The sequence below is a fragment of the Rosa rugosa genome, chromosome 6 (assembly GCF_958449725.1).
Source record: "Rosa rugosa chromosome 6, drRosRugo1.1, whole genome shotgun sequence".
Lineage (NCBI taxonomy): Eukaryota > Viridiplantae > Streptophyta > Magnoliopsida > Rosales > Rosaceae > Rosa > Rosa rugosa.
In genome coordinates this window covers 32,364,667-32,376,651 of record NC_084825.1, presented here as the reverse complement: position 1 = coordinate 32,376,651, position 11,985 = coordinate 32,364,667, and the positions used below count along the sequence as shown (strand labels likewise).

General features: G+C 37.5%; 1 protein-coding gene across 3 annotated transcripts; it reads right to left on the bottom strand.

Moving 5' to 3' along the window:
* Positions 1-3,688: 3,688 nt before the first annotated feature.
* Positions 3,689-6,419, bottom strand: LOC133718235 (B3 domain-containing transcription factor VRN1-like). Of its 3 annotated transcripts, none has more exons than XM_062145056.1 (5): positions 6,294-6,419; positions 4,795-5,536; positions 4,535-4,716; positions 4,156-4,423; positions 3,689-4,062 (listed from the first exon to the last, which is right to left on the bottom strand). In XM_062145056.1, exons 1-5 carry the CDS (start codon positions 6,357-6,359, stop codon positions 3,983-3,985), a joined length of 1,338 nt encoding a protein of 445 aa, XP_062001040.1. In that variant the 5' UTR covers positions 6,360-6,419; the 3' UTR covers positions 3,689-3,982. The 3 variants fall into 3 exon arrangements, with proteins under 3 accessions (XP_062001040.1, XP_062001041.1, XP_062001039.1); XM_062145057.1 differs by having other exon boundaries at positions 4,535-4,710; XM_062145055.1 differs by having other exon boundaries at positions 4,535-5,536.
* Positions 6,420-11,985: the final 5,566 nt, after the last annotated feature.

Here is an 11,985-nt window from a genome sequence, read left to right as displayed (position 1 = left end):
ACAGGGCTCAAGAATGCCCAAGTAACACCAAGTAACCTAGCAGAGTGTGATTGCGGAAATCGATCCACTCGCTGTTTGGGAGCGAAAATACACCAACGGGCGTAAGTTCGTTTAAGGGTGGTGGAGAACGAAGCAAAACCAGTAGCACTAGCAACAAATGCCATCCAAAGAGGACATGGACAGTTTCGAAGGTAGACCTGGACTAGAGAAGTAGAAAATCGGTGACAACAACAAAAAACATGAAAACCTACAAACAACAAAATTATAACCAACAATAACAACCCAGGCAGAGATTGCAGCAAACTCGGCAAAGGGAGCCCATGCCCAGACATCTGGGATACAACACCGGCAACCGACTGCCTCCCAGGATCGCCACGCCGCCGTGCCGGAGCCAAGCGTCGTCGCACCACCGCCTCCCTTCCCAGGCCACCCCAGAACCCAAACCGGATCTCAAAAGGAGCCCGGCCCTCACCATCCACAGCTCGGTCAGAAGAAAGAGATCGCAACCTCCACACCGATCTCCAACGCCGACAAGCCGCAGTCCCGTTCTGTACGTCGCCTACCCTCATCCCCGATCCAGGAAGGACAGATCGGAAGCGATCTGTCCACGCCGTGCATGACTCGTCTCCCACTTGCCAAGGAAACACGCTGCAGACCCATATCAACATCCTCTCCCGGGCCGGAACGCTACGGCGGGAGGGCCGGTGGCGTTCGGCCGGGAGAGATCGCACGAATCGACTGTTTTCCTCTCTCTCTCTTCAGGCGCGTGGGGCGCGTTCTAACTTAAGTCTTTAACCTCCACTGAGTCCACTCCACCAATCACCTGATATGGATATATAGAGATATGCTTAGTTCTTTCAGAGTTGCACGAAGCTTTATTTGACGGTTGGACAAATCTAGTAGTTAGTCTACCCGACTGAAGACAACTTTCATTCACATGACAGTGTGACACAATATTCATATACTCTAATTGTTTGCCTGACGCAGTCGGAACAGTAACCTAGGTTTACAAGCAATAAACCTAAACAAAGAGTTCTAGAGTCCACCAGAGATAAAAAATAAAATTCTCTATTTGATTGATAATAAGATAAAAGATAGTTCTACAGCCGTTTAAGGTTGCTTATATATGAGAAAAGAAACCCTAGGGCGACTAATAATGAAACTCTAAAGCCCACGGGTAAAAATAAAACAAACCCAAAACAAACTAGGAAACCGAAAATTCTGAAAAACAGTAAATTGCATTTTTGAGGCCCTAAACGACCTCGAAAGCCCGAAAAAGCCCACATGTCATGGCATAGCGACGAGTTTTGTTCCTGGCGCGATTCCCTTTCCAGAAAGCTATGACACGATCGAATCGGACACCAAATGCGAAAGTTGCAATAGTAACTTTCGTTTTCCTTTTCCTCCTTTTGCACAATCGAATTGTTCTTCAAATCGGGTTGTCATTCGTTCTACATCAGTTTGGCAAGAATTTAATATACTAACATACATACGTAATTGATGTTAAACTTGAAAAAAGAAAAACATTTATTGTACAACATAGTTGAACAATTTTTTCTTTGTAAGTTTCTTTATTTGTTCAAATGATTGTAATGTAACTATGTAAAGTATGTAACTTTGATTATCTTCAATAAAAGTTTCTTATTCTCAAAAAAAAAAAATGATTGTAATTAATATTAGATGGAATCAAATCCCTATATCCATCACCTTGCCAATAACCCAGAGCAAAATTGTGGTGTACTTGTAACCTATTGACATTATATTTTGGGTAATTATTAGAAATGGTACCTGAACTTATCCTCTATTTTATCGATGGTACCTGAACTTCAATTTTGATCACAATCAGTACCTGAACTTTTCGATTTTATTTCAAATGGTACATATCACTAACTTCAGTTAATGTTCCGTTAAAAACTGACATGTACCAAACATGTGACTCATTTTCCAAGGATAAATTTGTAAAATTACCTTCTTTTTTTTTTTTTTTTTTTTTGTAATATCACTTATTTTCACTTGTATTGTGGCAATATGGCTCTAAAAAATGAGACTATCAAAAGGAAAAACTTTCAACTTCAATTAAAAATATATATGAATGACAGGAAAAAAAAAAGAATTACAAAAGTTTTGATAAGCTTTTGGTTTTAAATGTTTTATAGTTTGTCCAAAAAAAAAAAGTTTTATAGTTTTATTTGAAATGTTTTGTCTGTATCTATAAAACAAATTAATTTTTGTTGAGATCTTGTTTTTAAATTTTATTTTCATAAGAAGGGTAGAGATACATTTTTAATTTTATTTTTAATTGAACTTATATTTTTATTAACATATTAATTGATCAAAATATCTAGTAAAAACATTTATTTTAATGGGTATTTTAGTCAAACTACTCTTGAATATAGGTCATGTGTTTTGCACATGTTAGTTTTGAACGGAACATTAACGGAAGTTAGTAATAGGTACCACTTGAAATGAAATCGAAAAGTTCAGGTACTGGTTGTGATCAAAATTAAAGTTCAGGTACCATCGATAAGATAGAGGATAAGTTCAGGTATCATTTGTGATAATAATCCTTATATTTTGTATATAGTATGGATGCACTTGGCAAAATAGTACTTATAAGTGACTTGAATGAGTAGAGATATCATTTAAAAACACTGTATTTGAGTGACACGTTTGTTTAAAAATACTTGGCCTTTAAACTTCTTTGTATGTTTTTTTTTTCTTTTTTTCTTTTTATTAGAAGAAGCACACTGGAAAATTAGCTATGGTGCTTTTGTTTAATGGCATGGTCACTTTTTACAAGAACTTAAATAAAGTAGAAGAAGCATATTCAAAATGAGCCCAGGAGAAAAAACATCAGATTGACAATCTAGATATTCTCCCCTTGGGCAACAAAGCTGATAGGATGATACTGACTCATTCCACCCTCCACATAGCATGGTTGTGATGCTTGTTAATTTGTTGTAGTAAAACAATTTTAAAATAAAATAGTGTTGTGCACACTCCAAATTTCAAATATTTCAAGAAACATTTAAATAAAATAATGTTGAGCACTCTCTAAATTTTAAGTATTTTAAGAATCGAGAGGAACAAAAGAGAATTAATTTACTCTAATATCTTAAAAAGTCTAATGTGCAATTATCAGACACAACATACAAGTCTTGCAGCAAAGTAACATTGCAATACCTTCTCAAAAAAAAAAAGTAACATTGCAATACTTTGTTTCAGAACACTGAATGGTTACTCTGAGACTGCTATTAATTGTAAGAAGCTGAGGTTAGATATATAATAAACATGATCATGCGTTGTGGTGATTTGCAGCTCAATCAAAAATCCACCAGATTGTAAACTCTGGCAATTCTGTGACTCACGCAGCATGTTATACACATTGATGGGTAAAACTAGAAGATCATCCAGACAATATGTGCTGTGCAATAAAAAAAAACTAACTAATTGCTCAAAACATCTGCATATATTTTGTGATGTAGCATGGATGCATGCGTTTGAAGCTTTACGTTTTACTTGTCCTTGAATTCCCCGATTTTCAAGCATCCAAGAAATCGATGTTGAATAAGATCAATCCTGTAACTTCTTTATATATGCAAAGACAAGCCTCTGAAACACTGAAGCAAGAGCAATACCCCTATAAATTCTCTGTAGTGTAATAAGATTCACAGGAGTTGCTGCAAGATTAGTCTAATTGAACCCTTTAAAACAACAATAGAGATCAAAGATGCAACATGCATATCCTATTACACATTGTGGAAAATTTTCAAACCACCAGATCGATTAGTTTGAAGATTCATGATTGGTAAACAAACAACTTTTCAGGCCAACCTATCAGTCCAAGACTAACTAGATGCTACAATCCGCATACATAAATAGATACGTACTGTAGTTATATACTAGACTGAGAGAGAAGCCCCATACACGCTCCCTGGACCTATACGTATACCAGCCAATCTCCAAATTCATCATGGTGCAATCAGATTCTGTTACTTCTTCTATCCGGCTTTCTCTTGTTGTTTTTCGATTTCAATTGAGCTGTGGCAGTTTGCCTTCGTCCTAAACAAAAGCGCAAAGAACAAGTTTTTAGATTAGGCAAAAGGCAAGCGTGATGCGAGCAAACACTCACAAACCAAAAAGATTACTACTCACCTGGTGATGGTAAGGTGCAATTTGCAGCACCTGTAATGCGGAAAATCGCGACACTAAATACAAATTTGATGTCGTCAGTCAACACAAAGACACACACATCACTCTCCTTCAATTTATTGACTCGCGCAAATGCAGACCAGCCAGCCATTGCTCTGGTTTGGTTTTGGGGATAATGGAACTTGACAGGCCAAGATACACCATCGGCCAGAAAAGTGACGTTACTAGGCTGCTTCCTAAGATATCTCTTGGCAAAGTCAAATGGAAAATTCTGAACCAAAAAAAAAAAAAAGTCAGTTTGCTTAATCTCTTTTCACACAGATATAACGATATCTATATAACGATCGAACTTAGCAAAAGTTGTGATGGGTAGCAGTCTTACCAAGTAACTTCCACGGGCATAAGAGGCACGCATGGGAAGCACAAGACAAGGATTTACAGAGTTAGATTTAAAATCAAGAGCTCTCTGAAGAGCATTATGCTTTCCAACTGCCATAGCTAGATTCATCTTCTTAGGTATCTCAGGTTTTCGGAAACTTTCAGTTCTGGAAGAGCCACCTGCATCTTTAATATTGCTTTGAGCTTTAGTATTAGAACATGTTCTCTTGCTCTTGCGGAGCTGCAATTCTAATGGAGATTTACCTCTTGTTTTCGAGCATGGTGGTTTTTCGCTCAAGATTTCAATAGAGCCGTCATCGTCACCGTCACCATCATCATTGTGATCCTCATCTTCACTTTCATTTTCTTCTTCACTTTCATTTTGATCCTCATCTCCAAAATCAACATCTTCCGCAGTTTCATTTTCTTCTTCACTCAGACTTTCATCTCCATCTTCTTCCTCACTTTCATGTTCATCCTCATCTTCATTATCAACATCTTCCTCATTTTCATCTTCTTCATTTTTATAACTTCCATGCTTATTCTCATCGTTATCTTGAATGTCAAGATCATAATCAATGTGAGGCAGAGGACTTGATATCTGATATTTCTCTCCTCTACTTGTTGGGTATGGTGCAACATCATCCAATATTTCAACAGACGGATCATCATCTTCATCAGCTTCTTCCATAGGATAGTCAATATCTGTGGGGATGCCAACATCTTTTGATCGCGGGAAGGCATGACTTTCTTTTACAAATACCTTTTTGATAGTATTTTTTCCATATATGTCGACAGAGAAGTCTGAATTTCCAGTATAATGAAAAACTAGAATTTCCTTAACCTTTAAGCCATTTTCACACACAAATTCGTTCCAACCCTTTTGGAAATAGTACTTATGATCAACCTTTTCCACATCAACAAGCCAAGTTTTAGCTGGGGTTTGAAGACGAAACTGTTCAGGCACATTCCCATCAAAATGTTTGAGAAAAGTTCCAGGAATTATCTGTAACAAACGTGATTAGGATGTAGGTATAGAAATCCATACAACCATACTTCCAAAGTTTCAATCAGCCCTCAAATGTATAAATATAGTTGGAGGCTTGGAGCAGGATCTAAAGTAACGAATCTTTTTAATACTGCAATGACAATGTCCAAACTAGCTTACGGATTCTTGGGTTAGGTTTTAAGTGGACTAAGGAGGACTGATTCTCATTTCATAACCCAATTAGACTACACTGAAAACAATATGGGTGGTTTGTAGACTCCATATCACAATCTATAAGCTCAATCAGGAATCAAAAAGGACAAGTAAACTAAATGAAGCAACAGACAAGCCCAAAAAGTCTCATAATAAAACGTTACTAACGTTTATTAGGATTACAGAACACATAGCAAGAGCATGTAAAGTTGGAAACTTTAGTGTTGAGGAATCAGAAGTGTTGATTCAAAGCTCATATTTGAATCAGGCACACTGCAAATCCCACCATGACTAGCGAAAAACAAAAAGTAATCTCTTTTGCTTTTCACTTGTTCCCTTTCAAGTAATGACAGGGATTTTCCCCTTCATATGTGGACTCAAACAAACAGCTAGGAAATGCTAAAGCATGAAATGAAACTTCTGTATTCAAAACTCACTTTTGGATCAGGGAAACCCACTTGCTACTTAAAAGACATTCTTTTCCATTTTTCTTAATTTGCTTCCTTTCTAGTAATGACAAGCATTCTAATTTGGAACTATAAATAGGAGCTTTTGGACTTACCAACTTGTGAGAGAAGTGATCCCCCAGAAGAATCTTGAAGAAAGAAGGATCCCTTCTTCTTGCCATCAAGATCTTTCCCTTTCTTCTTCCTCTTCCCTTCTCTCTAGCCCTGGTCTGGAGAGACTCAGAGTCACAAACAGTGTATCTATAAAAATAAATTCAAATATAGACAATTACCCAAAAGGAAATACTGTTCATGGGCATGGGCTTTTACCCAAAAGGCAATGAAAGTATCCCAACACTTAATCCTATGTTTCACTTTTGAGTCTTGACTCGGATCAACCAGCTAGCTAGGCAGCTACCAACACGCATAAGCTGATCAGCATTTACTTTTTTCCCCGAGAGATACAGAAATTTTTGTTTGAGTAATTATCTCACACGTATATATAAAAGTATAAAACGTTGGCATAATATAAAGCAGAAGCAGAAAAATAAGAGTCACTCTAAAATGCGAGAAATTATTAGGTGGTCCTGGACCACCACCTGACATGGCTGATATGGTGGTTCGGACTAATGGAAGAATGACACGTGCATAATATTACTAAGAGGAATTAAACTGTTTGTGGCATCGTTAACTCCGTCTCTCCTCTAACTCACGGCAATGCATCGTACTTGGACCTGGATCGAACTTCTTATTCTTCACTCCTTCAACTGCCTTAAATTTCAAAACACCCAATTCTTATCTATTTTCTTTTACTACGTCTTCTCTATAATCCCATAATAGCATAATTGTTGATCTTTTCTTCTAATTGAAAGAGTTTTGGGGATGTTATGCATATGCCAAATAGATTCTAGAGATCTAAAATAAGAGATCTGAAGGGGAAGAGATTCGAGAGATCTAAAATCCAGAATCCAGATTGAAAGAGGCAATAAAGGTGGCCGATCGAGCTGATTCTAAGCAAAATCAACGTTTGCTGCATCAGGAAGGGTGAATTGGGAAGAAGTGATATATGGTGGTTTAATCTATTCATTTGGGTGTTCGTTTGCTACATACCATGTTATAATTTTTGTCAAATGTCACGTCATCTGTCAAATTTAAATTTAACCCAAATTTTTTGACATCTTAGATGCTCTTATTTGGCATCCAAATGAATGTTTTTATTTTTTTAATGACAATCCAAATGAATGCATAATACATTTATTCATCTAGATTTTGTTATTGATCAAATTTGAATCATTTTGTTCAAAACATCTTAGTGAATGATAAACTTAGTTGGTAACATTTACCTAAAATTGATGAGATTGCCTAGCTAGCTAAGAAGGCTGTCACACCCATTTCCGAAGGGAACATCCACGACCAGAACCACATAACTGGCAGTAGTCACATCAGGAAACCACCCTCTGTCCAAAATCTCACCAAACACTAATTGCATGATCGACGACCACTAATTGCAGGGTGCATTTGTTTGGCTTCTAAAGGTCCATAAAAAAAATAAAAAAATAAAAAATAAAAACTCCAGATATCTACTGCTCAATTGAATGCTTGGGTTTTGCAGAAACAGAGAGAGAAATATGAGAGAGGGAGAGAATGAAGAAGACGATTGTTTTGTATTGATTGAGCTTAGAAGAGTGCACAGCTAATTACATGAGTTTGTATAGGAATGGTTGTAACTAATCTTGCTTAACCCTAACTAATAATTTCTTTAACAACATTTTCTTGCTGATCAATTAGTAATTAATGCATGACACGTGTCTCCATCCAGAGATGATTTTGTTGACTCGTCTTCCATGCTGACCTGTTGACTCGTCTCATATAGCTTACAATCTACAAGACAAGTTAATTTGTTTGAGGTGGTAGGACTCTTGCTTACAAATTCATTCAATTTGGGCTACTTCTACTCATTTGTCATTAATCTGAATTAGTTTGATTCAGCTATTATTTTGATTGTTTTAAACTTTAACACATTTGATGACAACTTTAACAAGATAATCATCCTCGACATATTTGTGATTCCATCTAGCATAATTTGTAGAACCAATCATTGGATTGGACTTCAAATTATATATGTGTGTGTGTGTGTTTATATATTAGATATAAAATAACAGAACTCTTGTTTGCCAATTTGGAAAGGAGGAAGCTAATGCTATTAAGATGCTGATATAAAAGCTCATTATATAGCACGACTATGCATTTGTTAGAGCTCAACCAAAGCCACAACATGTGAAATGGATGAGATTAGAAGATCAGGTCACAGCATGAAAATCAGGTCAGTATGATTTTTTTTTTTTGTTGGCAATGCTCATTATGAATTCATTTGCACAAATTATGTGACTTTAGGAGGTAGGATGGGATTTATTTGTAGGATCCAGAGTAGTTAATTGACACGTTCCAAAACTTATGTCCATATATGATGTATAATTTATGTGAATATATTGCGGATGCAAGTATATTTCTTAACAGTAATTCATAATAATGGCAATGTGTGAAGACGAGTATATTTCTTATCGAGCCATGTATGAAGATGGATAGTTAGTTGCACATGGGTGAGCCCGTGAGGAGCCAAATGTCGGAAGGTTCAAATAAGTCATTTTATTGATTAAGGCATAATTGCCATTACATAATTCTTGGAAATTAAAAGACTATTCTAAATAAAAATCTGCGGCATTCTATCTTCATCGCCAAATTTAAAGTCTTTTATAGCTCGATATATTACCATTGATCAGGTGCGCCATAAAATACCATGAAGAGGATGCTCTCTTGATTGAGGTGTATTGACACAATACATATGGTCCCTAGAACCAATGGCGTTGGAATAGTGCAATCATGGCCAAAAATGGCGCCATGGTGTCCAACCCTATACCCTTAACGTCATGACTCCTATGGTCATGTTAGGGTTTTCTCAATCAATTTGTTATTTTGTGTTTTTCCACAAGCATGCATAAATAATATGATGCAGAGAGCCTCCGAATAATATTTCATAACTCTTTCAAAGTTATAGTGAAGCAGATATTATTCCATCGTGCTTCTATGTTCGGAAAGTTGTGAATGTTACTAAAACGTTCACTAGGCGCAACCCAAAGGTTGTTAGCGTTATCCTCATTCATGTACTCAAACTGGAGGGCCATCTTCATGTGGCGCTTCATCAGGGTAAATGCCCTGGAATTTTCTATCTCAGTTTGTGAGTCTTGAGCGGTTCCTTTAGAACAGGGCTCTTGGATTGTAGGCAAATAAATATCCCGTGCCCGTAGAATCCAATGGAGTAAAATCGAGCTCGTTCAAGTCTTACATCCTGAAAGGAAAGCAAGAACGTATTAGTTTCGGAGTCAATGCTTCCACGAAAACTAATATAAGATTTCTGAGTCTTAATGCTACCAAGAAATCGATTTCCAAGAATATTTGGATTAGACCGAAACAATGATGTTTAAATGGTCAAAATATATGCTCACGAACGCTCTTAGTCCGTAGCTTACGAACGCTCTTAGTTCGTTAAATAGATGCTTATGGACGCTCTTAGTCTGAAGTCTTATGAACGCTCTTAGTTCGTTAATTGCGTGAATCCCCACGATTCCGCTTTCTCAAGAATCGAACCCACGTTATAAGAAAGGTGGGATGTAGAAGAAGGTAGGTTGCAAGTCCCCGAAGAAAAAGGAGGAAATTAAATTTCAAAATCGGCAACTTTAACTTAAAACTTACTTGATGAAATTCGGAACAGATTCTCTTCTGAACAGCTTGCACTTCGATTGGTGTACCGGTCTCAAAACAACTCCGATAAGGATGAAATTCGGAGGTCAGATGGAAGAGACAGAGACGAACAACTTTGATGAAGAAAGGATTTTGATCTGAGGTTCCGAACTAGACGTTTCGGGGCTTGCAAGCAGACGGACGTGCACAGGAAAGGAGAAGGATGCAGTTGGTGTGCGTTGGTGATGCAGGGGCAGCACACGTGCAGTGGTGCTGCAGGGGCAGCAGGGATACGTGCGCAGGGGCGCATAGGTGCTGCAGGGGCAGGCGCGCATGTGAGGCTAGCGTGGGCTAGGAGCAGCGGTGATGAAGAAGATTTTTGGGTTTTTGGTTTTTGGTTTGTGGTTAAAGCTCGTGCTGATAACGTGTTTAAGTAAAATAGATTCGAGAGAGAATGTAGAGAGAATTGTCTTTCTATTATTGAGAATAGGAGCCCTATATATAGGGATTACAAAGTACTAGTTCTAATAATACAAGGAATACCAATCCGTGTAGGATTGGGAAATCTAGAACCTTCTCTCCTATTTCTATTCCTAGTTTGATAAGACACACTAAACTTGATTTTCCTTCAACAAATGTCAAATTTTTTTTTTTTTTTTTAGTTGAGGAGGGGGGATAAATTATTGCATTGATTAAATATCATTACAATTAGAAATAACGTAACCGCACCTAAAGAAAAAAAAAGTAAAGAAATTCATAACAAACTGAGCTCACTTAGCTTCATGGGATAAAGTATGGGCCATTAGATTGGCGTGCCATCCCAAAAACAAAACCTTAGCTTCTAAGCTTCATGAATAAGATTCCTCAAAGGGCTAAATACAAATTACTACCCTATGGTTTAGGTCCAAAATCAATTCAGTCCCTGAACTTCTAATTTCATCAAAAACACCCCTGCACTTTCAATTTTGATCTAATAGATCCAATTTGTTAGTTTTCTGACAATTGAGTTATTTAACTTGTTAACGTGGCTCATAGATGACCTATGTTTTATGATGTGGTGTCGAGGTGGTCTGCATAGTCAATTTAGGAGTGAGTCCTACTATTAAAAATAAATAGTTTTTCAACAAATAATCCAACTATAACTTGAACTCATAACAAAATATTAACGAATTGGACCTATTAGATCAAAATTGAAAGTGCAGGGGTGTTTTTGATAAAATTAGAAGTCCAGGGACTGAATTGATTTTGGACCTAAACCATAGGGTACTAACTAGTATTTAGCCCTTCCTCAAATCTGCAATTAACAACCCATCCCCGCTCAAGAACCCATGCAGCTCTGAGTGGTCAAGCGTATAGTGGGTTATATCCTGCACAAGATCTATACAATTTATTTCCACTACCACACCACAGGTGTAAAATGGTTTGTGATGGCGAACTGCACTCCCACAATCAATGCAAGCAATTTATCATGTCTAGCTAATTAGTTGTAAGCATTCTACCAAAACTGAAATGGAATAAAAAAAGCACAATTTGCCTTTAATTTTCTTCTGTACATACATGTACATTTGCAAGCATAATTAGCTCTAATGGGCTACGCTCATTCTACCGCCAAAGGTACTAATTCCAACCAAAGGAATGACATACAGACACACCGCCAGGCGGGCTACAGCCCCAACGTCGGACCACCTCCAGATCGCCGCCGACGCGCCGCCACGCGCCGCGCCAAGATGGCATCAGAAGCTTCTGAAACTGGGAACTGAAGCATATCAGTCCCACATCGAAAACAAAGAGAAGATCAACCTCTTCATCACCTATAAAAGGTCCTCTCCTCTCTCCTCATTAATTACGCATTCAATACTTACCTACTGTTACTTTGTCAACATAAATACATTGACTAACTTAGGCATCGGAGAGTTGAAGACCGCCCAACGCGGTCTCCCTCTGACGCCCTTTGTATTTTACTTGACAGGTAGCGGAGGCTTTGAGAACGTCACAAGTATCGATCCGCCCACCGGATCAGCGTTAACAAAGGTTCAGCTACCGCCGAACTTTTAGACATTAACATTGGCG

Bases quoted from the DNA above. Each gene is read 5' to 3' on its own strand.
- LOC133718235 (XM_062145055.1), bottom strand. From the start codon at position 6,359: ATGGCAAGAAGAAGGGATCCTTCTTTCTTCAAGATTCTTCTGGGGGAT. The intron at 5,537-6,293 runs GTAAGTCCAAAA...CGTTTGTTACAG, and splicing joins ATCACTTCTCTCACAAGTTG to ATAATTCCTGGAACTTTTCT. The intron at 4,424-4,534 runs GTAAGACTGCTA...TTTTTGGTTCAG, and splicing joins ATGCCCGTGGAAGTTACTTG to AATTTTCCATTTGACTTTGC.